The 26,153-nt window shown below is 51.9% G+C and overlaps 8 protein-coding genes across 8 annotated transcripts; 6 read left to right on the top strand and 2 right to left on the bottom strand.

Annotated features, from left to right (window-relative positions):
* Positions 1-556: 556 nt before the first annotated feature.
* GYP2 (GTPase activating protein (GAP)) lies at positions 557-4,060 on the bottom strand (the record flags this gene model as incomplete). Its single annotated transcript, XM_056212240.1, has 4 exons — positions 557-1,902; positions 1,960-2,798; positions 2,846-3,197; positions 3,247-4,060. The coding sequence occupies 4 exons, from the start codon at positions 4,058-4,060 to the stop codon at positions 557-559; spliced, it is 3,351 nt and encodes a 1,116-aa protein (XP_056072548.1).
* Positions 4,061-4,564: 504 nt separating this feature from the next.
* N0V89_003437 (uncharacterized protein) lies at positions 4,565-5,829 on the bottom strand (the record flags this gene model as incomplete). Its single annotated transcript, XM_056212239.1, has 4 exons — positions 4,565-4,606; positions 4,656-4,794; positions 4,844-5,269; positions 5,318-5,829. The coding sequence occupies 4 exons, from the start codon at positions 5,827-5,829 to the stop codon at positions 4,565-4,567; spliced, it is 1,119 nt and encodes a 372-aa protein (XP_056072547.1).
* Positions 5,830-6,606: 777 nt separating this feature from the next.
* N0V89_003436 (uncharacterized protein) lies at positions 6,607-7,884 on the top strand (the record flags this gene model as incomplete). Its single annotated transcript, XM_056212238.1, has 1 exon — positions 6,607-7,884. One exon carries the CDS (start codon positions 6,607-6,609, stop codon positions 7,882-7,884), a length of 1,278 nt encoding a protein of 425 aa, XP_056072546.1.
* Positions 7,885-14,257: 6,373 nt separating this feature from the next.
* Positions 14,258-15,599, top strand: N0V89_003435 (uncharacterized protein; the record flags this gene model as incomplete). The annotated part of the gene is made up of 4 exons (XM_056212237.1): positions 14,258-14,300; positions 14,434-15,113; positions 15,170-15,348; positions 15,407-15,599. 4 exons carry the CDS (start codon positions 14,258-14,260, stop codon positions 15,597-15,599), a joined length of 1,095 nt encoding a protein of 364 aa, XP_056072545.1.
* A 539-nt stretch (positions 15,600-16,138) lies between these two features.
* N0V89_003434 (uncharacterized protein) lies at positions 16,139-19,365 on the top strand (the record flags this gene model as incomplete). The annotated part of the gene is made up of 5 exons (XM_056212236.1): positions 16,139-16,450; positions 17,367-18,052; positions 18,101-18,307; positions 18,362-18,642; positions 18,692-19,365. 5 exons carry the CDS (start codon positions 16,139-16,141, stop codon positions 19,363-19,365), a joined length of 2,160 nt encoding a protein of 719 aa, XP_056072544.1.
* Positions 19,366-19,892: 527 nt separating this feature from the next.
* On the top strand, positions 19,893-20,543 carry N0V89_003433 (uncharacterized protein; the record flags this gene model as incomplete). Its single annotated transcript, XM_056212235.1, has 1 exon — positions 19,893-20,543. One exon carries the CDS (start codon positions 19,893-19,895, stop codon positions 20,541-20,543), a length of 651 nt encoding a protein of 216 aa, XP_056072543.1.
* Positions 20,544-20,985: 442 nt separating this feature from the next.
* Positions 20,986-23,280, top strand: N0V89_003432 (uncharacterized protein; the record flags this gene model as incomplete). The annotated part of the gene is made up of 2 exons (XM_056212234.1): positions 20,986-20,993; positions 21,321-23,280. The coding sequence occupies 2 exons, from the start codon at positions 20,986-20,988 to the stop codon at positions 23,278-23,280; spliced, it is 1,968 nt and encodes a 655-aa protein (XP_056072542.1).
* Positions 23,281-23,379: 99 nt separating this feature from the next.
* N0V89_003431 (uncharacterized protein) lies at positions 23,380-24,511 on the top strand (the record flags this gene model as incomplete). Its single annotated transcript, XM_056212233.1, has 2 exons — positions 23,380-23,383; positions 23,661-24,511. The coding sequence occupies 2 exons, from the start codon at positions 23,380-23,382 to the stop codon at positions 24,509-24,511; spliced, it is 855 nt and encodes a 284-aa protein (XP_056072541.1).
* Between the last annotated feature and the right edge of the window lie 1,642 nt (positions 24,512-26,153).

Genomic DNA, 26,153 nt, shown 5'->3' with positions numbered 1-26,153 from the left:
TGACAAGCACCCTTTCTGTTGAAAATGACGTATTCTGTTTCAGTGCCCACTTACTTGTAAGTGTCTATGTCGGTGTAAGTAGGATTCAAAAGCCAGTGAGATTATTGATGCCGCCCGCGAGCAATGAGCCGAGCTACCCCGCATGTACCCGCGGCAGCTAGCAAGGGTTCAAGGGGTCTGCGGGGTAACGCAGGTACACCATGTAAACAATCAACACCACGTTGTGCCTCGTGGTTTTCCCTGCATTGACTTGTTTCAAGACAACCTGTTATCGCTAGCAAATCCAGTATGAGTTGCTCCATCTCATACAGGATGACAGTGCGGCTGGCAAGCTCGGTGTTTTCACAAAGTACGGACTTCTTGGGCATTCCTCGACTCGAAAAGTTTGTGGCATACGTACCGATAACGATTGCAAGAGGGAGAGGGCAAATCTTGATACGTAAATGCTAGTGCGTAATCAAGGCCAAGCTGCTACAGACATAAACAAACCTCATCCACATGATATCAAGCCACAGACCCCATTGAACTCCTATGCCAGACCAAGTAAAACGCAAGTCTATTGTTTAAACATCGTCTGTTGACTGGCATCACTGGCTCTGCGATCCATCGTTGGCTTAAGTTCTCCCGAACTTGGCCCACCGACAGGTGTCAGCAGATCCGGCGCTGTACCCTTCGTCGTATCCACATCCGCCGTTTCTGCGCCTTCCAGTAAATCTATATCCTTGCCTTGCCCGGCCTCGGCTTCATCCTCTTCCTCTTCGTCGTCGCGTCCATGCCTTGCCTCCTTGTCCATCTCCTGTGAGGCTTCGTCCATCCTCCTTCTGACTTCTGCAGCAACACGCATGCCATCACTGACAATGTTGTCCAACATGCCTCGCAGACCTTTCCCGGGAGGCACGACTCCGGCGCCTGCTCCACCGACAACGCCGCTCATGCCAGATGAATTGGCCGCGACTTGTTGGCTTGCGTTGGAGAACGTGGTCAAGTTTGACGCAGAGAACTGAGAGGGGGATGGCGCGTCAGCGAGGTGGAAGGACGCAGAGAAACCAACTTCGAAGAATTGTTCGAGATTCTCGTCGGCCAGTATCACCATGCGGAATGTGGGCAACGTGATGTAAAGAGGTTTGTTAGGATCAAGAGCGGCGTTTGCAGCTGTTGCCTTGTCGGGTTTTCCTGACGGATCTGACTCGCTGCTCGCCTTTCCCTCTCCCTCTGAAGAAGTCATTGGTTCCGTCTCTGAGGCTGTCGGGCCTTCTGGGTTTGTGGCAGTCGGCGTGTTAGGCTCGGTCCCAAGGTCAATGAGGTCGTCTTCATCGTCGCCGCCAATCGCGAAACTGTCAAGGTCATCCTTGACTTCGTCAACTGCTCTGTTGTCCTGATTCGAAGGATGATCCGGATCTGCGTATTCGAAACATCTTCGTATGAAAGCGGACACGCTACTCAGGAACTGCTCGTCGCGAGTGCCTCGATCGTGTTGGCTGTGAATAGAGCGAGCGTCGCTCATAGACGGTGTTGGACTGACAGATCCATCAAAGCCTCTTCTGGAGAGGAACAGGAGGGCTTCTGAGATCCTGAGGATGCCTTCACGGTCGACCCTGCCATCTCCATCATCATCATAAAGCTCGAAGAAGTAGCTGATGTTTGACATGATATCCGTAGAGCCTTTGACAGCAGCGAATCCTGCGACAACGTTCTGGAGAGACAATGAGTCGGACATGTCTACATCCCAGCGTCTGAAAAGCCGTCGCATAAAGTCGTGATCTGTGGGTTCAGGGCCAGAACCCCACGGCGACATTGGCGGCTTGCTCCTCATGCTGCCGCCGAAGTACGAGTGCGGAGACTGGGTACCATTCTTCTCGGGTGGCGAGCTGGGAGAGTCTGTTATTGCCCATTTTGTGAGTCCTACAAGTACGTCAGCATACGTCTGAAGAGATCAACGGAGCGCCGATGCAAACGTACCAGCTAGGAATTCTCTAAACGCATCGTAGTCCATCTGAGTGGGACTGGGACCAAGAGCAACTCTACCCTTCTCAATGCTCGAGGATGAGAATCCAGTCACTATCTCAGCCGCTTTAATTCCACCCTTCCTGGCCTTTCTCTCGGCATCTTGCTGCATGATTTCTGCTCGTTGTTGCCGGTCGTACAGTACAGCGTAAAACTTATCGTACAAAAAGCCTAGGTCATTAACGCTCAACTTTTTACTTTCCGGCCCAAGATTTCGTATCGATGTCCGTTTGGTAAAGCTCTCAATGTTCTCGAGCACGGCATCCTTATGCTTCGATCGTTGCTCAGAAATGGTATTTTGTGTAATGCCAGCAAATTCCTTGAATGCCACGACCATCAACTCTTGAAACCTAGTGACCGCCCGTAGCTTTGGGTTCTCAGACTTAGGGTGCGCAGACTCATCCAGTCGCGCGAAATATGACTTGAGTACTGAGATGAAGGCTCCATCGTCCGCTGCATCCAAGAGCTCTTCGCCGTTAATACGTAGGATGGCCAGACCGATTTGGAATAAGACCTTCGGGCCTTCAAGGAAGAAAACGTCTAGTACGCGGAAAGCAAAGATAAGCGGCATAGAGTTGATGTAAAGAGAAAGGAACCACGGCAAAGATACAACAGATAGCTGCACGTCAGACTTGACCAGGTGATCCCACAAAATAGGCATTGTCTTCTCCACAAGCGACTCAAAAACGCGCTGATCAAGCAAGGTGCCATACATGGTCTGGGAGTAGTAACCAGGTAAAAGGCGGTCACACAGTATGGAGAGAAGGAAGAAGGCTTGCGGCTCTGACAAGTATCTTCTAGGGTCAGCAGATGTGATCTCAGGATGGGGATAGATACATACATCAGCAATGCTGCCACGACGATGTTCATCGCCTGGCAATAGCCGACCTCTTCGTTGGTCCAGCTGTAAGCGGTCAAGACCCGTCGCAGTCGACCAATGCCTTCTTCGCTTTGGAAACCCGGGTATTCGGGTAAACTTCTGTTTAGATCTTTTTCAATCTCATCTATAGCCAGAGATTCCCGCCCTGAGTATTTGGCGAGCGTCTCAGTATACAGCCGTGGGTTTTGTAGTTGCAGAAAAAATGAGCCTGACGCCAGTCCCCACATCTCGCCTCTTAATCTGTTCGGAAGGCCGACTCGTATGAGTTTATGGAAGGTGGGCTGTCGAATGAGCGTAGCGCTCCGTCCGTTTTCTGCAATGTCTGTTAGCCTGCACTCTGCGTTTCGGGAGGCATTTGGTACCTCGAAGATACTCTTTCCAGAGTCTGATTTTTGTCGCATCCCTTAGCTTCCTTGCATTGCCAGGATATCTGAAGATCAACCCCAGCCCTGTGTCAGGATGCTCCCTCTCCGCCTTCTTGTCTTCTCCAACAGTCTTCTTGTCTTCGCCATCCGTAAGAAGCAGGTATTCGGAATAAGATTCGCGGACGACTGTTCGCAGGTTCTCGACTTCCTTCACACCTTCCCTGAGTCCTTTCTTGAGGCCATCGCAGAAGCGCTCACAGGCTTGCCGGCTGCCCGCAAGCTGGATGGTGAGCTTCTGTCCGCTAGGGGCCTTCCCTTTCGGATCAGGACTTCCATTCCAAGTCGTTATGGCCAGGGCGAACATGTAGCTCTGGCTATGCAGCCGCTCCACCCTGCGAATAGCGCATAGCGGCAACGTGAAGCCATTCCCCGCAGGCCCCGCACCGTGTGTCTGCCCAGTGTAACTGCTCGAAGAGCTCAGGCTGGCGGTGTTAAGGAAAGAAGACCCCTGCGTCGAGAAGCAGAGGTACTGCTCGCTGAGGTGCAGCTTGCCCACATAGTGATTGCCCTGGCTGCGGTCCTTCTCCGGGGGTGTATCACCAGAGCCCCTCGTCGAGTGGTGGGGCGATAGCGTAAGCTCTGCTGTAATCTCTTGAAGCGGATTCTGCGAGTCTGGCAGGCGAAATTGGTGGCGGAAGAGGTTTGCTTTGGAGGGACGCCGGTCGGCAGTGGTTGCGGGCCCGGTGGCTATGTTCAGGGTCGGTTCGATGAACTGCTGCGCTTTCTGCACCAGGTTCGAGATATTGAACATTTTCGTGGGACACAAACGCGGATGCGAAAGTAACGTGTATCTATGCGAGTTATGAGTCAGGCTTCAGCTTCATTGTGAAGCTTCAGCGCTCAGCGTAGGGGTCGGATGTCGCAGTGGCTTGGTAGGGCTGATCTGGAGGTGTCGCACCTGCGGCGTCCAGGCGGGCACGGGCCGCAAAAGCTTGTTTGCGCTTATTAAAGAATACAGAACATGTTCAGTAATTCGATGGGCCACTATCTTCTGATGTTCCAGCAGTCACTTGTGTGCATCTGGCCACAGGAGTATGTGTCACTTTGTGAATTCGTCTGGCACTTTTCAGCTGTGACGAGGAATGTGCGATATTGCTGCATTTCTACGCTTCTCAATTTAAAGTGATGCACGCTCTAGACCTAACTCCAAACAGACAAATGCAAATCAAGCGGGGAGACCTGAAGCCCGACAAGGGTCCCCGACATGTTTGCGGATACTTTTACTGTAGCTATCGACTTGATGAACTCGCGATGCTTACGTGCAAGTGTAAGCTCCATCCACCCTCAGATCAGCGCCCTAAAACATTGTTAGTGATGCGCATTTGAGCAGATTCAAGAGTACTAACAGTAACGTAGAGACTTGCGTCGCTAGAAAGGAATGTAACAGCGCCCATGAGATCTTCCGGTCGGCCCATCTTGCCTACTGGGATCAAAGACGTCCACTTCTTCTGAAGCTCCGGGTTGTCATCGAGGATCTTCTTGGTCCTGTCAAAGTATTAACATGCTTCCCCTCGAAATTTCGGCGCATACTAACAGAGCTGTGAGCATGTATCCAGGAGAGATGCAGTTCACACGGATGCCCGCATGCGCCCACTCAACAGCCAAGCTCGATGCCAGATGTCGTACAGCGGCCTTCGCAGCGTTGTATGGCGCTTGCGGCTGGGGAACATTGACGATAGAACCAGACATGCTACCAATCATGACGATGCTTCCCTGTGCCTGCCTCTCCATCAAGTGTTTCGCGACCGCTACAGCGTATAAGTAGGTGCCGTCAACGTTGACTCCCCAGAGCTTCTGCATCCGGTCGTGGGGGTAGTCAATGGCATTGTAGTTTTCCGTGAAGCCGGCAGAGGTGACGAGGTTATCTACCTTGCCGTGCGCCTTCAAGATGTCTGCCAGGGATTGATTCACGGACGTTGGGCTCGAGACATCGCAGAAATGTGCCGTGACCTTAGGCAATCTGACAATGGCATTAGCGAGAACGCGTAAGTCGGAGGGACAGTCATACTTATCAGCTCCTGGGTTCTCTTCCTTGAATGTGTCAACAAGTTGCTGAGCAGACTTCTGAGCTTCGTCCCTGTTCATGTCCACAAGAGCGACATCGGCTCCGCTAGCGACCAGGGCCTGGGCCATCACCAACCCCAAACCTCTGGCACCACCGGTCACAACGCCCACACGTCCATCCAAAGAGAAGGAAGCCAGCGTCCGCTTGAAGTGGTATCCTCCGCGGCCTTGTACTGGCAGAGAACGAGGTAGGTCTTTCTCTTCGGGGTACTCGACACGAATATCATCTTGTGTACGCGCATACGTCCCCTCATGATCACCACTCGCACCAGGTTCACTGGATGTTGTCGCATTTTCAATGTCGTCTTCCGGTCTCGAGTCCTTGTCGAGGCGGATTGGTGCGGATGAAAACGGTCTGGCCGAGCCTACAGCATTGTGCGGAGCTCGAGTTGCTGCTCGCGGAGCTTGCACAAGGGCAGAGCGTGCGAATTGGCGAAGAATCTGTGATTTGAACATTGCAGCGAGGATGCCAGAGCGTAGGATGAGTGCGGATGAAGTTTCTGATGAAACGTGAAACGTGGGGGGCTCCAAGAAAAACAAAGGATTCAGCTATCGTGAGCTCACCTGTGCATAAGTCTGCCGTTCGGAGCTAGGCGGCTTGGAATCAATGCACAACTCCAGTGATGTCGTACAATGGAGGCGCGGGAGCTGAATTGACGCAGAGAAACGTATGGGTTGACAGAAAACAAGACGTGGGCCTCACAATGCCCCGGATTTATTATTCCTTTCAAAGCTTTGGTATGCATCGTGCTCCGAATGGCGGTGGTACGCGATGACGTATCAGGGAGCTTGTAGCTTCCCCGTGGAGAAGGAGCTTTGACCGCACTTCTCTCTTCACAAGCAACCCAACAGTCTTCCTTCGCCTTACAATTCGCAACCAGAGCTTTCTTCCTTTTCGGACGACCTTGCAATAACTCGTTGCACGATACAATACACGTCGCTATACACCTGGACACCAGTTGGTCCCTGGGAAACATTGCTGCGCGTGCCCCACCATTCGATCACGCACACCGTTTGTTATTGTGACAGCTCCGCGCTGTGTGACTACTCGCTCGTCTCCAAGTTTGATCAGCATTGTCGTACGTAGGACTAGAGCGAAGAGGTAAGTATCATCGGATCACGCGTCTTGTCACTGCCAATCCTCCATGTGGCGGCAGCGGACATGACGATCGCTCTCAACAATTTCCCCATCCGCTGACTCAGGCCTGTCAGCACTCCACACTGTGCTTGACGATGATAGACGCCTATCTATTGACATTCAATTGTGCGAGGCACCTCGTAAACCCTGAGACCCTCGCACCAGCGTTATTTGATGCGCTGCCAAAGGCTGCCGCCGTGCCAGATGTTCTCGCACTCAGTCTGCAGGAGGTCGCGCCAATCGCATACAGCTTCCTCGGAGGCTCATACCTGAAACCCTATTTCGATCGCATATCGACGACTGTCCACCTCGCCGCAGACCTCCACAGCCATGGCAGTGAACGGCTCGAACACGTGGCTACCCGTAGCCTGGGCATGACGGCGCTGATGATCTTTGCAAAACCCAGGTTCCTCGAGAGAATACAGTATATTCAAGCGGCAGGTGCTGGTGTTGGAGTGTGGAACATGGGCAATAAAGGTGCCGTTGCAATGCGCATCGGCGTGTCACGACCGGGTTCCGACGTGATGCTGAATATAAGCTTCGTTGCAGCTCATCTAGCACCTCATGAGAAGGAGGTCGCCTTAAGAAACCAGAACTGGGAGGATCTTGTGCGCAACATGGTCTTCGCAACCGATAGTGACTCTGTGTACAGCTATAGCGAGGAAGCTCCCCTATGGGCATCTGGAGAAGCTCCTGCAGGAAGGACCGGCCTGTTCCATCCTGGCAGTCATCTTTTTGTTGCTGGAGACCTCAACTACAGGACGCACGACTCTTCACCTGGTCCGGACGCACACCAGACTTATCCTCAGCCCTCAGCCTCTGATGAGTTACCAGAACACTTTTCGCATTTGCTCAAGACAGACCAACTAAACAGAGAAAGAAAAGCACACCACACACTGCACGGACTCGAAGAACTACCGATCGATTTTCCCCCAACCTACAAGTATTCGTTACGCAAGGACAAGGCACGATCTGCATCAGGCTCTGAAGCCAGCTGGGAATGGGCGATTCACCGCTACCCGTCATGGTGCGACCGGATACTATACCTACCAAGCCCTGCATCTGCATCGCAGCTCGAACCGCAAATATATACCGCTTTGCCAGTTCAACCTACATCCGACCACCGTCCAGTGGCATTATCTGTACGCGTCGACGACAAAGCTCTGCCTACAGATGCACGGGACATCCGCTCGAACCCTCCTTTTCCCATAAACCCTGAATGGAAGGCCAGGAGAGATGCTGGAAGACGATATGAGATCATCGTGGGCGTACTATCCTATCTGGCATTGACGAAGAAGGGCAACGCCGCGATAGCCGTTGTTCTAGGCGCTGCGTTGGCGACATTCTACCTGGCCAGCTGGCTTCGAAGATAGCTTCATGTGATTTCCAAGTCTGTCTGATACAGGGGAGACGGTCCGATTAGGTGCTTCAGAGCCAGCTTTGTGTCGGCGTGCTGGGTCGATGTGGGTGTAGCTGGTGAGAGGAGGTTCTGTGACTGCGGTCTCGACCGCGATATCACGATGCGGCGCCTTTTCGGGGAGATCACGCGATGTGCGGCGATCGCTTTAAAGTCATCTATTCTCCGCAAAGCGGTCTGAAGTCGCCAGGCCTCTGCCGCACGCGCATGAGGAGACATACGGCAGAGAGCCCGGATACAGCGTTTTCACAGCGGTATCTGCAGGAAAATGGCCTAGCCTGACATATCAACGCGTGCTTAGCAACCAAGCTTTCTCGATCCGGTTCAAATACATGCATGGGACGCATCGCCGGGGCCCAGGCATTCGGCGTTGGCTCCGACTTCACGATACCTCCGGCACAATCCGAATTGCTTCATTCCAATATTGCGCCGGTATATGCCACAATGCAAGGTGACGTCGTTGGCTTTACAACTTGAGGTGGGGTCCACGACTCGACCCTGAGAAGGTTACGAACCTGCATGGCGCAAATAGCGTGCAGCGTTGGCGCACAGTGGGACTGGAAACCCTCGGTCAGAGGTTCAAATCGGTCATGCTATACCCACCTATTACATGGTCAAGGTGTGCTATGTTTGACCGCAACATGCCGGATCGGCGCACATTCACAATGCGATGTTGTCTACTGCATGGCACAGGTCAGAGTGACATTGTCTACTACAGAAGATCATCATCGGAATAACCTGTACTGGACGTCGGCAATCTATAATACTGCAATGGACATTGGATTAGTAGGCGATGCTGTGTTGCCCCATGTAGAAGAAGCAGGCTAATTTCCTGTTTCTGCACGTCAGCTTCCTCAAACGGCACTCTTGAACCTCTTTTTGGTCGTTTTGCAGACTGTGATTGCGCCACGGAAGCTTGTAGATGATAAATATATACATCTCATAGTATTATACTGCATGAACAGTACTGCGTTCTGAGATGGACGTGGAGGCTGAGCTGTAGGTACGGTGCAGCATGGAAGCAACCCGCGGAAGCCACCCGCGGAAGCAGCGTCCATAGTACCTGCCATTCTAGATCGGACCTCCAAACACCACCGGATTTTCCGTTTCCGCCTGCTATTTTCTCCAACCCAGTGGCCTGATCTGATCTAACGATCCGAAACACATTCCAGCCCATTCCACCACCGTCGCACAACCCCCACCTCGCCAAATCCCTTCATCACACGCTTCATCTTCCCACCTTAGCACTCGCTCGAAGCAACCCGGCCAAAACAAAACTCCCGGCAAGCCCGCCCTGGACGCCGTTCTCCACAGCCCTTTCCAGACCTCCCCTCTGCCCCACCATCTACCATGCCCTTCACCTCTGGTACCTTCCAGAGCACTGTGTTAGCGGCCCGCCAAGGGCCCAGCGCCACATGCGTCACCGTGCAGCCCGCGCGCAGATGCGCCCGCCCGTTGCACCCCTGGCTTGCGCGCGCGTGCTTGCCCGGTTTCCGATCCCCGCTGTGAGCTTCGATCGCTCTGGCCAGTTGCGCGAGGGCAGTCAGGGCGTGAGAATCTCGGTGGGAGGGGATTTTCGGGGTCTGGATTGTGGGATCGGCAGCCGTCTTGCGGGCTGGTAGGCGGGCGCTACTGTTATGGCTATGGGGGCCTGTGTCCTGTGTGAAGGAGGTGGGGCGGGCGAAGAGGACGGAGGATTAGCTTGTGTGAGTGAAATGGGGTGTTTTTTTGTTTTGTTTTGGTAAGAGTGGTATTGGGCTGGAGAGTGAGGCCTGGGGTATGGGTCGTGGAATGCGCTGGAAGATAGATGGATGGCCTTGTGAGGAGGTTTCTGAGTTGGGGTGGGGTGGTGGGGTTCAACGATGCAAGATGCGCAGCGAATTCTGAGATCCGCATCGAAATCCCACGGCCGGGGTGTTTCTTGTGCGACGGTGCTGTGCAGCGAGCTCCGCGCTTCGTGTCAGGATGCAGACGGACGCGCGTGCAGTCATGTGAAGCTGGTGTTTGTGCAACGCGCATGTAACGCACGCTTTGGGGTCGGGTTTCCAGTTCCCTCTCCTAGAGTCACACAGGGCTGTAAGATGCAGATGTTGAAACAAACATGTGAAGCTCAAAGGAGTAGATGTTTGAGCATGTGAAGTCCAATAGCGTGTGGTATTGTGGAAGTCAAAAAGCGAACTAAACAATGCGTCCGAGACTGTGCCTGCAGCGAGCGGCGCCGTGTAAAGAACAATCCAAGACAATTCAATCCAATCCCATCCCATCCCATCCCGTCCCGTCCTCCCGGAAGTAAATCCGTGGAGTAAACAAGGCTGCGGCCTCGCGAGCCGGCCCATCGACGCCGTCGCTTCCTGTGAAAACTCCCGCAAAGTAAAGTAGAGTCACCTGGTATCCATCCGAAGGTAACGAAAAACGCTAATTCAATCAATCAATCCCAATCAACGATTCGAAGCCAAATAAAATAAAAGTGAAAAATCCGTGTAAATGCTTCGCTAATCCTCCGGAAATGCTTCGAGTGGGTACCGTCCACGATGTGAACAATGTCGCTAAGTGGTATCGTCATATCAAGTCGTTAAGCCTATCCTGTACTTTTGCAGCCGAGTAAAATTGGCTTTCGGCAGGCTACCGGCCGCGGTTGAGCGATGCAGCGGCGAGCGAGGCGAAGGACGATGTCATGGCCGAGTAGGCGGCTGCGGGCTGGCTGTTGACCGACGATATGGATGACGAGCTGTTGGTGCGGATGGATTGGAGGTTGAGGGTGATGCAGGAGTCGCAGCGGCCGTTTAGAGCGTTGCAGCGGCCTCGGCAGCCGCGCTCGTAGTTGACGCAGGAGAACATTGTGTGTTTGTGTGTGTGTGTGTGTGTGTGTGTGTGTGTGGTAGTTGAGGTTGTGCTGAAGGGCGTCAAGTGTTGTGAAGTGTTGTGAAGAGTTGTAGACAGTTGTAGACAGTTGTAGACTAGGCAATTGTGGAGCGTTGTAGAGTTGCAGCGTGGTCCAGCGGGCGTCGGGAGATCTGAGGGCGAAGCGTGCCGCGTCGGAGGGAGACTGATATGATATATATAATGCGTGATGCCCGATGATGTCGTTCTGAGATACTAGGGATGCAGGGCTTCGGTTGGGCTAGTTGGGTCTCGCCCGTTGTTAAACCCGCCTAATCCGTCCAAGGTTGGGCGGCGGCAGTAGTGCAGACGGCCTGTCGACGTATGCGTGTATAATGTGATGGCCAATGGGCGTCGAGCAGCGTTGGCTTGGGTCACAAATGTCGATCTTGGGCTGTGGGAGGATGCGAACGGGACTGACTGAATGGTGACACGAAAACACTGGAAACGGTCTCTCTTTAAATCCTCATCAAACGAGCCTTGACCGGGCTGCGGCCGAGCCCAAGCAGCCCAGACGGTGGACCGGATTGCCAGTGCGCCAGGTGTGAAGCGGTCCAGCCGGATGGGGTGGATCATTCACAGGCCCCCGGCTTGGTCCGCGCTCTTATTCTTGCTCACCAGCACACCAGGGTCTCGTGCACGCATGCACCCCGCCCGGCTCGCCTGGGCTTCCTGGTCTTTCGCACTCTCTGCCTGCCGTCGAATAGCCCGGCGCAAGAGACCCTGATAACCTGATTTTTCGGCACTGGAAATTGCGCGCGGTGGAGGCTGAGGTCTCTGACGCATGCACAGGTACACCGAAATCGATACCACAAGGCACATTGTGCCGAACCCAATCTGCAGCAGCTTCTATTTCGCCTCCCCTCCACGATGCAATGTCGTGTCGTGACGAAAGGGGTGCCGCGGAGACCAGTTCGGCGCATGCTGACGCGGAAATAACGTTGCCTGTAACACCTGTCGAACCGTGTCTTTGTCTGCGCAGTAGAGGTACCCGTCCGAGGACATTGGTCATCACGTGTAGTTTCACAGCTCCAGCCGTTGAGATTACGTTGTGCTGCATGGTTCGCTTACTGATGGGTGAGCGATTACACGAACCGTTGGAATCCAGCGCACGACGACGGCCAAAACACGGCGCCGAGAAGAACTCACCATCCGCTGGCATACTCGGAGCTTCACCGCCATGCGCGATTCGCTCTCAACATGGTCCTATTTCGGTCCCGTATTCGGTTGCGCCTCGATGACTTGTCAACCTGTCCCCGGGCCATGTACCTCGTAGCCTTACTGGTCCGCGGTGCGCCTTATCCAGGTACAATGCCTTACACAAGTTACCCACCTGGGCATATCTACAGTCATTCCTTCAACATGTGAGACTTAGCTCTCAGCTCACCGCGCGTCCGTCCATCTCTCTCCCTTTCCCAACAATTCCCTCGTATCTACCGTAAACACCTCAGCGTGCGGGACTCCCGGGTCGGCCCTCATCTGTCGCCGAAGGCCCTTCCCGTCAGTCACCTTCTACCTCCGTAGTCCACGCGTATCGGCCGCAGCACCTTCCGCTTCCGCTTAGAATTCCCTCCCGCCTTCATCTCTTCATTGCGCGTCGTCTACCCTAAGGTACTCTGTGTAAGGACGCGGGCGTTTTAGCCTGCCGTTGAAGGCTGAGCGGGATGTTTTAGACGCGGTGGCAACAGTGGGTTAGTGGGGCTGGGAGATCACGTCGATCTCCGAGCATTCGGTCGAGGATCGTCTTGCGTGGGTCGTTCGCAGATTGTGAAACGGACAATCTATATGAAAGATGACAGTGGGAGGCCTTCTTGCAGCCTTGCGCTGGTGTCGTGCAGCAGGGCGAAAGCCGCGTGGGGGATCGGACGCAGGGTGGGTGGCGAGATTGTTGTCCTTCTTCGATGGGTGGGACTTGAAGCAGTCTGAGTGAGCTATTATGTCTGGTGCAGTAAGGTGATTGGCGCTGACTTGTGGGAATTGTCAACGAGGCTGGACGTCAAGAATACTCACTCGCTCACTTGGCTTGCCTAAGTGGGAAGCTTGCATGTCTCCGTTGATTACAGCGCTAAAACGCTTGTCGTGGCCAAGACAAACTTCACCTACCTATTTTCACGTCTTGTAACGCCTGCAGATTATTCCGGCATGCCGTTTTTTCCGGACATTGAGTGCTAGGAGAGTAAGTCGGACCGAGTCTGGCCAAGCTATCAGATATCAAAAGGGATATTAACATTCTAGAATAAGCCTCACGCCTTGTATTAGACCGCAATGTTTCAAGCAGCTCAAATCCACATATCATTCCCAATACCAAGGTTCGCACGTAAATCGAATCTCCGAGCGGATTGAAGTGAAACTTCAACCCAAGAAGCGCACTTGTCCGGCTGTAGAAATGGTAGGCTGCACGCAAGGTGAGGCTGGTAGTTTCGAAACCCGGGTTGGATATCTTAAAAGAGAAGGCTTGCATGGGTAGCCAAATCGCGTATTCTTGAGGGACGCGGAAGCGGTAAGCATGAATGAAGGCATCAATCTGTGATGAGATACTGATGAATGTATGAGTATTGTGCTGTTGCACTTATGCTAGGATGGGGACATGGTCAAGAGCGTGGGTAGACTTGCAAATGTATTAGCGGATTTCGTGATGAGTATATGCTCTACTGTTTGGCTATTTGGTCGTAGCTAGAGGTGCGGTGTTGCGTTCAAGCGCGGCTTTCCAGTCATCTTTATAGATTATCCTAATGGTGACGTCGGGATCATGGACTTAGTAAAGTGAAATTTAAATCCTAGATATTTCGACGAGACCTTTGATCTATCCATACCGGAGTCCCCAGAGATTTGCGGGTTATTATACGATTGAGCTGTCCGGAGTACCGACACCTCCCCACTTCCGTCTATTGGCGTCTACACCTTCCGATATCTTATTATGATCCTGTGTTTGCCCCCAGAATGTAACATTGAAAGGGGTGGACTTTCGATGTCAACTTCGATGACTTCCAGGTGTTGTACGAAGGGGTTTTCGGGATGTGGAGTAATCTGCGGTAAACCACTTTAGGTTAGGTCAAGCTTTCAGATCAGTCCTGCCTTCGGACAACGACAAACAAGTATATTTAAGACTGTGTGCATAGAGTGCTTAAGGAAACCTCAATACCGAGCTTCGCACTCCTTCAGACCCCAGAGGAAGTACCGCGTGGCTATAGCGATATCTCCGGATAAACGCAGTCTCGGAGTTATTCCGCACGTCGCTCACAAATCCGACAAACTAGCGGACGGACCCGACATCGGCAGATGGAAGAGGATCTGATAAGATCTCACCTTCCCGACAGCATTACAGGTTCTACTCCATGCGAACGCAATTGCTTGTATATTTTAGCTTTCTTGTAATTCTCATTGGAGTATATCTGAAATTTCAGAATTCGGGACACATCACTCGATCTATCGTGCATTCAAAGGACAATATGACGGCCAGGAACGTTGTGGTGATTGGTGGCAGCTATGTCGGTAAGTGATGCGGACTTCATCAGCAACTCATTACGAGAAGGCAGATGAGCGTTATCGGTAATTTCAATTCTTCAAAATCCACACGATACGTAACGCTATGGCATAAAAACCATACACTAACTATTATTCCAAGGTATGAACGTCGCGGAACAGCTTGCGAAAGCAGCTCAAGGACGCTTCCGCGTACTGCTCGTCGAAAAGAACAGCCACTTCCAACATCTTTTCGCCTTTCCACGATATGCGGTAACGACCAAAGTCCCTACCAGCAAGGCCTTTATTCCGTACCAACCGAGCCGTCTCGGAGAAACTGGCGCATTCGTCCAAGCATCCGCAATTGGCCTCACAAAATCTGCAATACAGCTCGACCGCAAAGTGTCGCTAGACGGCGAGCAAGTCGATAGCATTCCGTACTTTGCTTTGGCTATTGCTACAGGCACAAAGCTCTCCCCACCTTCGAATGTCCCAGGCGAGGACAAACTTTCCCGGACGACTTATCTGCGCAAACATGCCGAGCAGGTGGAGCGTAGTGAGCAGATCGTCATCATCGGTGCGGGCGCCGTTGGTGTTCAAATGGCCCTTGATGCAAAGGAGCTGCATCCCGAGAAGAGCATCACATTAGTTCACTCCCGGGATAATGTGATGAATAAATTCCATCCCGGCCTGCATGAGGTGGTCAAAGAAAGAGCAGACGAGCTAGGCGTGAAGCTGGTGCTGGGGAAAAGAGTCAAACTGCCAAAGGACGGCTATCCCGTGAACAAAGGCAGATTTGACGTGGAATTAGTGGACGGGACGAAGATCCCTGCTGACCTTGCTGTGAGTGAAGCACTGTACAAATCGAGTAGAGGTAACAATGCTGAGCTACAGCGTAGATTACCTGCAACGGCATGACTCCCCAGTCTGAAATCATTCGCTCGCTGTCACCAGACGTCATCGACGAGCAAGGCTACATCGCCGTAAAAGACACTTTGCAGGTCAACGATGACCGTTTCCCCAACGTTTTCTCGCTCGGAGACATCGCCGCAACGGCAGCACACAAAGCTGCAAGGCCGTAAGTATCTCAACCTAATAGTCCGCTTGCACAGTTACCCGTTACTAACACCATGCAGTGCCATGAAGCAAGCAGAAGTCGTCGCTAATAACGTCGTTCATCTCCTCAACCAAGAGCCCCTCGACAAATACCAGGTCACTGATCCAGCGGCTATTCATCTTACATTGGGCATTGAAAAGAGCGTTATTTTCCGTAACCCATCGCCGGCTTCTGACAATAAGCCTGTGGTCATGCGCAAAGACGATGGGTAAGAATTCATCCGTACTTTCGGACTTCGTACTAACCTGAGATAGATCACTGGATATGGGAATTGATGGGGTGTGGGCGCGAAGAGGTGCTGATATTTCGAACCCGAATTTGTAGGATATGTGATTATTCATTTGAGTGGGCGTGGGACATGAAGGTCTCGTGTTATTGGTTTGGAGGCCGTCGATGCATAAGACGGGCACTGGTGCGCTTGTGGTTTAGCTTAGGCTTTTGAGAGTAGGCACGCCCGATAATCTGTAGTCATGCTAGGCGAAACAGAGTAAGATGCGGGATTTGATAATCGAACTTGTCGCATCACGTCGAACGACCCTTCATATCCATTCTCCGTTATGGCTGCCGAATGCTTCAGTAAGTCACGGATCGGATGCACATTTCGTACCGACTCCGGCCTCAGTGCCTCCTCGCTAGGCTGCAACCAAAGTCAAATCAAACACCGACTGCTCACGAGAAGGAGCATTTGAGCAGAAGTTGAATCAACTGTCAAACCGACTCAGACGTCTGCAAAGCGCCCCGACTCTCCATCATGCCCTCACTACCCACTTTACCAGTCATTCTTGACGCCATTCTCGCGCCAGCCCACCTGTTCGCGTATTCAACCCTCCTCGGCACGCAGCTCTACCAAAGCTTCGTCATGGTGAAAGTCGCATATCAAGCACTACCACCCGAAGCATTCACCACGTTACAGAAGCGCGTTTTCCCGCTCTACTTCTTCTGTCAATCGGCTCTGGTCGGTGTTACTGCAATCACGTTCCCACACGGCCCGCTTGCTTTAATCAAGAGCAAAGGAGACTGGATACCCTTTGCTGTCGCTATGGCTACGGCGGTTTTAAATACGGTGGTATATGGTCCGAGAACTAGTAGGTTGATGATGATCAGACGGACTCTGGGTATGTTATGTGGTATCCTTATTGGAGAAGTTTCCCCCGTCTTGTGTATGTGCTGACTTCAGCGATCTAGCGACTCGACAGGACGCAGCGGATTCGCATGTTGGCGTCAAAGAAATGGATGGGGTTAACCGAGCGTTCTCTCGGAGCCATGCGATGAGCATTCATTTAAATCTCGTTACGATTGGAGCGACTTTGTGGTACGGATGGAGGTTGGCTTCGAAGCTGGATTTTGGGACAATCTAGATTAGGAGTTGACCGTGCGCAAGCAACTCGATGCATGTCGAGAAAATGGCCGTCAGAAGTACAGGGTGAAAATCATTAGGAAATTTGTACCATTGTTGCGCGCTTTGCTGTTGACGAAAAGTTGGTCTTGTAGCACAGAAATAGGTCAGAAGAAACATGTGCTTTCCCTATTTAGTCACTAGCGTGGGGTCGGATCGGATCGGTGCAACTGCTACATCCGTTCCGCTGTCTCTACGCCGGCTGCTTCGTCCTTCGCATCCTCATTCCACACTCATCTTTCCGTTGGAGTCGGTATGGAGAGTACTGAAGATTCCGGATCCGCGAGGCCATCGAATGCACGTGTGTCGCAGGCATGCCAGCGTTGCCGTTCGCTTAAGACGCGATGCCTACCAAGCGAGCAGTCCGGCACGTGCCAAAGGTATGATTTCGCAGTCTTCTCATCCGATAGCTCTCGTCGTCTAGGTTTATGCTTTACTGACGGTCTATAAGATGTTTCACCGCCAAGCGTGAATGTATATGGGCTGACGTCCCGCGTCGCCCTCGTCGCGTGCGCGGGCCATCGTAAGCTCGGTCCTTCACGATGACTTACCATTTCTGAAACTTCAGAGTCGTATATCCCAGGTAGAGCAGAAGATTGATGGGATTGTCGCCAGTCTTGTCAAAACAAGCACAACTGATACAGGCCGAACCTCGACTTCCCCACCTGAGAGGCCACCTCGCACAACGATTGGAACCCATAAGCTTGCCGGAAGAGATCGTCCCACAGCTCCTGGAAGTTGGTTGATGTTCCCGGAGTCGTTCGAGGAACAAACATCGCTGCCTGATATTCATGAGCCAGTCGAGGCACCTCGTCCAGGCCTTGAAACGGAAGCCGATGTAGAAGAGTCTGCTCATGATCGAGATTTTGTCGAGCAATTGCGTAACATACATGACTTCGGTGACAAAGACGCTATCGACTCCAGACCTACTCTTCTAGTCCGTCCTCAACGAAAGTCAGAACCTCCCATAAATGACGAGCAGGTACAGAGTCTGCTGAGCAACGGCGAGGCAGAGAATCTATTGAGCGTCTACCGGTCGATGTGCATAACTTTTCCGTTTGTGCCTATAGACGATGTGCTCTCTGCTGCTCACTTACATGCTACCAAGCCCATGTTGTTCCTCGCCATCATCACAGTTGCCGCTTGGGACAATCACAAGTTGCAGCGTCATCTAGACAGGGTGTACCGAAAAGAATTGGCGGATCATACATACATCCGCCCGCGGAGGACAATGCAACTGTTGCAAAGTGTTCTTGTGTATCTATCGAGGTATTGAACATGTGTTCTAGTACCACGTTCGGGATACTGACGGATCAGATACCACTTCGTCTTCAGCCACAAGACTCAGCAGATATACTTTATGCAAACAACAGCCAATGGACTTGCGCTTGACCTTGAGCTGCACCAGAAGTCAACTCGACCACTTATGGACTTCCCCGGACGACCGTCACCTTCGCCGTTGTCTGTAACGGAGCAACTAGAGCGACAACGAACATTTCTCGGTTGTTATTATTTGTCGTCTCAGTAAGTCTGATACATTCGCTCTATCATCTGGATCCTATGAGCTGACTCTCGCAGGGTCGCTACAGGGATGCAAAGACCCAACCTCCTCAAATATACAGAATACATGGGTCAATGTAGCAAAGATCTTCAAGATCACCGCCAATACCCATCGGATGCAATCATCGGGCATCTTCTTGCAATAAGACGTCTGGACGACCAGATACATGAATGCTTCTTCACCGAGGAAACTGTTGCGCTCGATATCACAGATCCTCGCATCTCGATGAACTTCCGGTTTTTGGAAAGCCAGCTGGATCAATGGAAGCGCGAGCGCTACAGTGACGAGTATCAGATCCGTAAGTCATGGGGACCATGGTGTGGTAGGCGCTCTAATGCTTTCAACAGTTTTTGATCTTGCCTCTGCATATACTGATATGCAGCTACATAGCATAGCTCTTCGGGCTCCACAAACTTCGCATCAAGGGTACATGCCTGACTCGACGCGCCTGAACGCTCTACTCGCTACACTTGAAGCTTGCAAGCGCTTTTTCGACACGTTGCTGGCTTGCCCCCCGTCAAACTATCATATCCTGGCTTTCTCAGAGTGGTTTCGCATCCCAGTCGTTGTGATGACACTGGCGCGCCTCTGCATCCCTAGCGACACGCACACCGCAGCGCTATGGGACGTGAAAGCGGCCCACGAACGAGGGCGTCTGGACCTTTACCTTGAATCTCTCTGCTATCGGATGAAAGGACTGAGCACTTACAAGCGAACGCAATCCTTCCACCACGATTTCTACTGGGCGCTGGAAATGATCATGGATTTGACTAAGAGCTGGTTCGTAAACAAGATCAGTGGTAAAAAGACGCCCTCCAATGGGATACCGACACCAGATACTATGCAGAGTCTCACTCATGGGCTAATGGCCGATGGCTCTGGTGGTTCTTCGACGCATGCGATGCCTGAGACTGGAGGTTGCCCTTATGCAGCGCTGGATCAGGATACAAGTATGAACGGTGACATCGCAAATGATCCCCTGGGTTTTATGCGAGACGCAGACTTTGACATGGACAAGTAAAAGCCCTTTCTTCTCTTTAATCTTCAAATCCCTAACCACTAACCCTTCTTAGATTCTTCGATGCAGGTATTTGGGGTGACGAAACATACTTCAACATGGGTTTTAACGGTGGTGGGCGCTTTTGATAGATTCACCGCCAACACGAGTCCACGTTATCGTTATAATCAATCATCTTCACTCACAAGTATGCATTAGCGACTTCTACATGTGTGCTTCTATCACCATTACAATCACCGGCAGAGGAACGCCTAATGAGGAACACGAAGGAGCGTTCTACTAGATGGCTGACGACGAATAGAATGCTTCGAGTATGTCGCAATCTTTGTTGTTATCTCGCGCAGGACTTATGACTCCTCGCGTAGGTCGGAATTGTACGCGCGATGCTACCTAGGCCAGGATTGTCAGCTAATGACTCACAACATCCTCACCGTTCGGAATAACAACATACAGACTGTAAACCTTCCACATTTTATTTTCTCGATATTCGAAACATACCCGAACCTTCCCAAGCCCCGTCGACATTCAAAATGCCCCGCCCCGACCTGAACTTCCACATCTCAACCCCGCGCCTAGTAATCTCCCATCTCGACTCCGAATCTGACTCCCACTGCGACTTCCTCGTATCCCTCTACGACACCGAGGAACAACGCGCCCGCAACAAAGTCGCACATCCCATGCACGATCGTGAAGCCGCGCGCAAGACTATCCTGAGCAACGACCACATCTGGACCGATGGCTACGGGCGATACCTAGTCAGTCTAAAGCCCCCAACTTCCTCCACAGCCACAGAAGCAGACGCCGAAACCGTCCCGTTTGCAGAGAGAGCAAAGAACTATGAAAAGATCGGTGTCGTATCATTGAAGTTCCGCAGATTTGAAAACGCACCGTTGGCGCCGGATGTGGGGTATGGCTTGTTCCCCGCTTTCCAGGGGAAGGGGTATGCGACGGAGGCAGCAGCTGCTATGGTGAAGTATTTCGAAGAGGAGAAGGGACAGCGCGAGTTCTTTGGGTTTTGTGATCCGGATAATGAGGGCTCGAAGGGGGTGCTTAGACGGATGGGGTTTGAAGAGAGGGGCGTAAAGGACATTAAGGGGCTTTATTCTGACGATCATGTTATAACGGGAATGGTGTTTAGTAAGGGCTTGACGAGAGATCTGGAGGCTTATGGATTGAGTTGATGGTGGGGCATGTTGTTTGGTGGTCGGATCGCGTTGTATGTCACTGTGTATGCACCAATACTGAGTGGAATGAGCCCCGTTTTACTAATTGTGTATTATCTCTTCAACTCACAAAGCTTGAGATGAACGCCAATGTTGTCTGCTTGTGCGTACGATTTGGGTTCGGACGATGTATCTCATCTACTTCCGTGAGGAGTAACCACTTGTGATAACACGCAGCATGTTCCGTGAGCTAGCAAAATAGAAAAGCGCCGCGATAATGTATGCAATACTACATTGACCGTATAGGATGAAAGGCCAGCGTTGAGGAATTTCCATGTCGCTTCGCTTGGTTGACATCATGACTCTTTATCGGAGTCGGCCTTTCGGAGAATCCGCGCGGCCGCGGGGCGGACATAATCGGCAAATTCGGGTATTTCTGTCATCGATGGTATAAGCGGAGATGCCCCGGTCCAAATGATCGCGGTTAAGCTTTTTGATACTGTGCCGCGCATTTACAGTCAATAAGAGACTGGCCCAGGATGTCCGAAACCCCACCTCAGCGTCGGAGAAGACGGCCTGCTGTGTAAGTAGGTGTAACTCTCGTCGGGGTTACCATTGCGCTAACCCTAATCGGTCACACAGGTCTTGTACTCTCTGTAGACAGCGCAAGATTCGCTGCAATCGAGAGACGCCTTGCAGTAATTGTATTCGGTCTCGAAATAATGCATGCGAGTATGAGACTTTGCCGGTGTTACCTCATCGCTCTCGAGAAAGCGATCGCGATGAGACATCCAGCACCACCACATCAGCTACGGCTCCAGGTCTTGACTTGGATACTATGAGAAGTCGTATCACACTTCTCGAAAATCAGCTCGAGAATTCACTCAAAAAATCCATTCGATCTACTCCACTGGGTCCCTCTGTGGCAGAGACACCAGTATCTAGCATTGAGACAGCAGAGAGCCGTATCGGAGGCACCTTCTACATTCATCATGGCAACCCTGCGCTCGGCCAATCGCCTAATATGCATCGCAGCCTTACGCATAAGAAACGAATGTATGGCCAGAGCCACTGGATGAACTTGAGCGTAGTGTTGGTCAAAGATATTGCCAAGATGATTGACATGCAAACAAAAGACCCTACCAAGCAGGCGTTCTCCGAGAAAGTCTTCACAGGAATGCAAAAGTGCAAGCGAACAGCTAGACTGGTCAAAAGGCAGCGAGAACCGCCATGGCCGTGTCCACCAACGCCGGAGCTGCCTCCAAAGAATATCGCGGATGACCTTGTCGACTGTTACCTCCGAACCTACGAGAGCGTGTATCGAATACTTCATGTTCCTTCTTTCAAGAGAACCTATGAAGCCATTTGGGCAACTGATTCCGAGCCCGACTCCGTCTTCTTGATCCAATTGAAGCTGGTGCTGGCGATCGGCGCTACGGCTTACAACAACAACTTCACACTTCGTCCCTCCGCCATGCGTTGGGTCCACGAAGCGGAGACCTACCTTGCCAATCCTCATCTCAAACATCGACTTACCATCCAATATATACAAATATATTGTCTCCAGCTACTTGCGAGACAGACCGCCGCTGTGGGCGAAGATATGGTGTTCATCATCACAGGGAATCTATTACGGTCAGCCATGTTTTTGGGGCTGCACAGAGATCCGGCCCATATGCCAGCAAGGACACTTTTCGCCAATGAAATGCATCGACGGCTGTGGACTACCATCACCGAGCTTTGTCTGCAAGCCAGCATCTACGCAGGTTGCCCACCTCTCATGAGTCAAGATGACTATGACACCCAGCCAGCTGGAAACTTTGACGACGACCAGCTTGAAAACGACGAGGCGATTGCTCGACCTGAAAATCATTTCACGCAATCATCGGTGTCCATCATACTACAGAAAACCTTCCCAGCTCGGCTTGCAACCGCCAGGTTTCTGAATAACTTCACGTCTAGTGGCACTTACGAAGAGACTCTCCAACTTGACTCGGACTTGCGAACAGCTTACAAGACACTACGAGACACCCTACGAGCGTTCAATCCCATCCACGGCAACTTGCCTTCAGATTTCCAGATACGATTGGTAGATGTTACTATGAATCGCTACCTGTGCGCTGTCCACGCGCCCTTTTTCATGCCCGCATTGAGCGACGCGAAGTACGCATACTCTAGGAAAGCCGTCTTTGACACAGCCTTGAAGATGTGGTACGCAACATACCCTATCACGGACAGCATCGGAATTCCGCTATCGAATAGCCCAACACCCCCCGCGAGAGACGATTTCCAGCGAATGGTCACCTGCGGTCACGGCTTCCTGCGCTCCGCAACGATGCAATCCATCTTGATGATTGCCGTCGAAATGCGAACGCAGCTCCAAGAGGACGACGGTCTGAGCCCTACACCCCTGCGGCGAGACCTATTCGCTATCTTGGAAGAAGCCAAAGCGTGGTCGATATGGTGCATGGAGGCCGGCGAGACGAACGTCAAGGGACACGTCTTCGTCTGCCTTATGGGAGCTTACACACAAGGTCTTGCAAAGGGCTTGAGTAAAGATGAGATTGCGAAGTCGCTTGTTGTAGCTGCAGATGGCGCTCTCCAGCGTGGAATGGAGTTGCTGGAAAGAATGATCGAGAACGAAGTGCCGGAGCAGAATGCAGGCGGGCTGGGGGACTTGTCTCTGGATGATCTTACGCCGGAGATGCTTGCGGATTGGCAATCTATAGTGAGTTGTGCGGTTCGCGCAGAATGATTTCGTTGTCCTAATTTGTGTAGCAGATGCCGGCTGGGATGACCGATCCGTATGGTTACGACATGATGAATTGGGCCTTCGATCAGACAGAGGCGCAAAATGCGTGGCTTTTCTGAGTGTTCCAAACACTTCGAGAAGTTGTTTCAATTCTGAGAAAGAGAAGGCACTATGTTTACCTGGAAGGTGGCAAGATGGACATCGGATATCGGGTTGAATGACTTTTCCGTGCCGATCCGGCTCACTACCGATACGCTTGCAAGATACAAGAGGTCTGACAAATAGAAGTGTGCATCAAGAATAAAAGAATCTCAACTCACGCCGAGGAAATCTTATCCTTCGCTTTCCCACAATCGCCCACGGACTTGGTCATCCCGATCCAGAAATGGCATTTTCAAGAAAACAACTCATCAACCTACATCCCGACGTCGACATCAACGCAGTAATCTGCCAACCAGCCGGCCTCGACGAACCGCAAAGTCGACCCACAGTCATCTTCCTCCATTACTGGGGTGGCTCCGCCCGCACCTGGTCCCTCGTCACCCCTTACATCTCAGCAAAATACCAGACCATCGCTCTCGACTTCCGTGGCTGGGGCACCTCAACCGGTCCCGATTCCGCCTCAGCCTACTCCGTCACTGCCCTAGCCTCAGATGTCGAAGCCATAATTAGGGCACTGCATCTCAGCAAAGTCGTCCTCGTCGGCTTATCAATGGGTGCCAAAGTCGCCCAGCTCGTAGCATCACGATGGCATTCGGATGAGGCAGGCTCTCAAGCAACGGCGTTACTCGGTCTGGTACTCATAAGCCCTGCGCCACCGACACCACTCCAATTACCCCCTCAGATGCGTGAACAGCAGATACATGCGTATGAAAATCGGGAGTCGGCCACTTTCGTAGCGAAGAACGTGTTGACGGCGTCGTTTCAGGAGAGAGACCTACCGGAATTTGTAGTCGATGATATGATTAGGGGAATTAAGTGGGCTCGTGAAGCGTGGCCTGCGTATGCGATGGGGGAGGATGTGTCGGGAGAGATTGGTAGGATCGCAGTTCCGGTGCTGGTGTTGGCTGCTGAGAGGGATTTGGTTGAGCCGATTGAGAGAGTTCGGGAGGAGGTGTGTCGTCGGATTGAAGGGGCGGAGCTACGGATTCTGGCTGGCTCGGGGCATCTTTCGCCTTTGGATGTACCGGGGGCTGTGGCGGAGAATGTTGTACGATTCTTGGATGGGTTATGATGAGCTGGAGGGTCGGTGATTCTGTGGTGTAAGGATTAGCTGATAGCTATGCTAGGAAGAGATGAGGCGAATTAGGAGACACCACACAGCGGAATTTGTACGATAGAGATTTAGACAGGCAATACTCCACTTAATATGAGATATCCTCTCCGAAACTGCCTCAGAGCAGCCTACCAACACAATAAATCATGGATTCCTGTGCCTTTACATGAACCAAACTCGTAGCCTTCAAACAGCTGCTCGTCTTTTTCGGCTCGCCCAGGCAATGTTACTCAAGATTTTGGCATGTGGAGAACAGTACGGAGAAGGCAGTTCTTTGCAGTCGAAACAGCATGACTTGCATTTGGGCAACGCAAAGCTACGGGACATACATTGTACTCTACTCTACTTGTGTATCAATCACCACTCTAACAACAACAAGTCACATCAAAGCGATTCCCACGAACGTTGCCGAAGAGCACGTGAACAAAGTGCCGAGAGAAAACTGTCATTCATAGCTTCCTGTGCTGTTACATCAACCAGACTCTTAGCTTCCAAACAAGAGCTCTTGTTTCTCGGCTCGCCCGGGCAATGTTACTTAAGATTTGGCATGTGGACAGCAGTACAGATAAGGCAGTTCTTCAACATCGAAAATACTATGTGATTAGCATTTGAGCAAGGCAAAGCTACGGGAGATAATCATGATCTACACATGCATCATTGGATGTCAAAGCTCCTGTAGCTCGAAGATACTACGTGGCCCCCAGCATTCAGATGATATGTCGATTTCGAAGCCTGACTTCCCGAAGTCTACAGGAATGCTCAAGTCGCCGTCCCGTGCATGATGTTGGTGAGGTTGAGGTTCGTGATTGTGCGCGGGTGACAAAACATATTGATAACACTTTCCTACAGGTGTACACTCCAGCGGCTGCAGACTCCACGAACAGATCTTGGTAGCACCAGTGCTGCACCCAGCTGAAGACAGTTGCAGCGGGTTTACGAGCGAGCTACACATGTCGTGACATGTCCTTGCGAGTCATTGTCAATTCAGGCAGTGATCTTGCACACCCAAGAGTTGATCCTGTACACCTGTACAATTACTCTGTGCATCCACATGCATTTGCGTTCCACATTGCCATTTCTGTCTCAAAGCGCAGGTTTCCATGCACACCCATGTACAGGCAGACCGATCGCTCTCTGTGGCTGGCTTAGCGCATTTTGCCTTCTTTAGGGCAACAAACCAGGGCTGAGAATTGCCGAGTACGGTCCGGCTGGAAGGAACGTGAGGCTCTGCTACGGAAACGGAATGTGGAAATACCCGAGCTAACAATCGATGATGGGGATTCATGCTCTTTTGTCATCATGGAAGGTTATTATCGGTCAAGGCGTGGGGTGGCACAGAGTTGGCCTTGAAAAGGCAAACCGAGATGTCAGGCTTATAATCATGGAGATGATGAGTGCATGTTGTGTATTATAGTTAGGCGTCCAACATCCGAAGGATTCGGGGACAGTATCATCCTCCTACTTAGATCAAGGACCAGACTCCTACAGAATATTGATCAGTACCTGAAGTGAGTGCGTACTCGCATCCTATACTACAGTCGGCTGAACCATCGGTGCCAGCCGTCTGCGAGGCTTGGAATTGTGCAGAAGATGGACGGCC

This window comes from Didymosphaeria variabile, assembly GCF_027946475.1.
Source record: "Didymosphaeria variabile strain IMI 356815 chromosome Unknown scaffold_3, whole genome shotgun sequence".
NCBI classification, from domain to species: Eukaryota; Fungi; Ascomycota; class Dothideomycetes; order Pleosporales; family Didymosphaeriaceae; genus Didymosphaeria; species Didymosphaeria variabile.
Note: the sequence above shows the minus strand (reverse complement) of the source record. Positions and strands in the feature narration are given on the sequence as shown.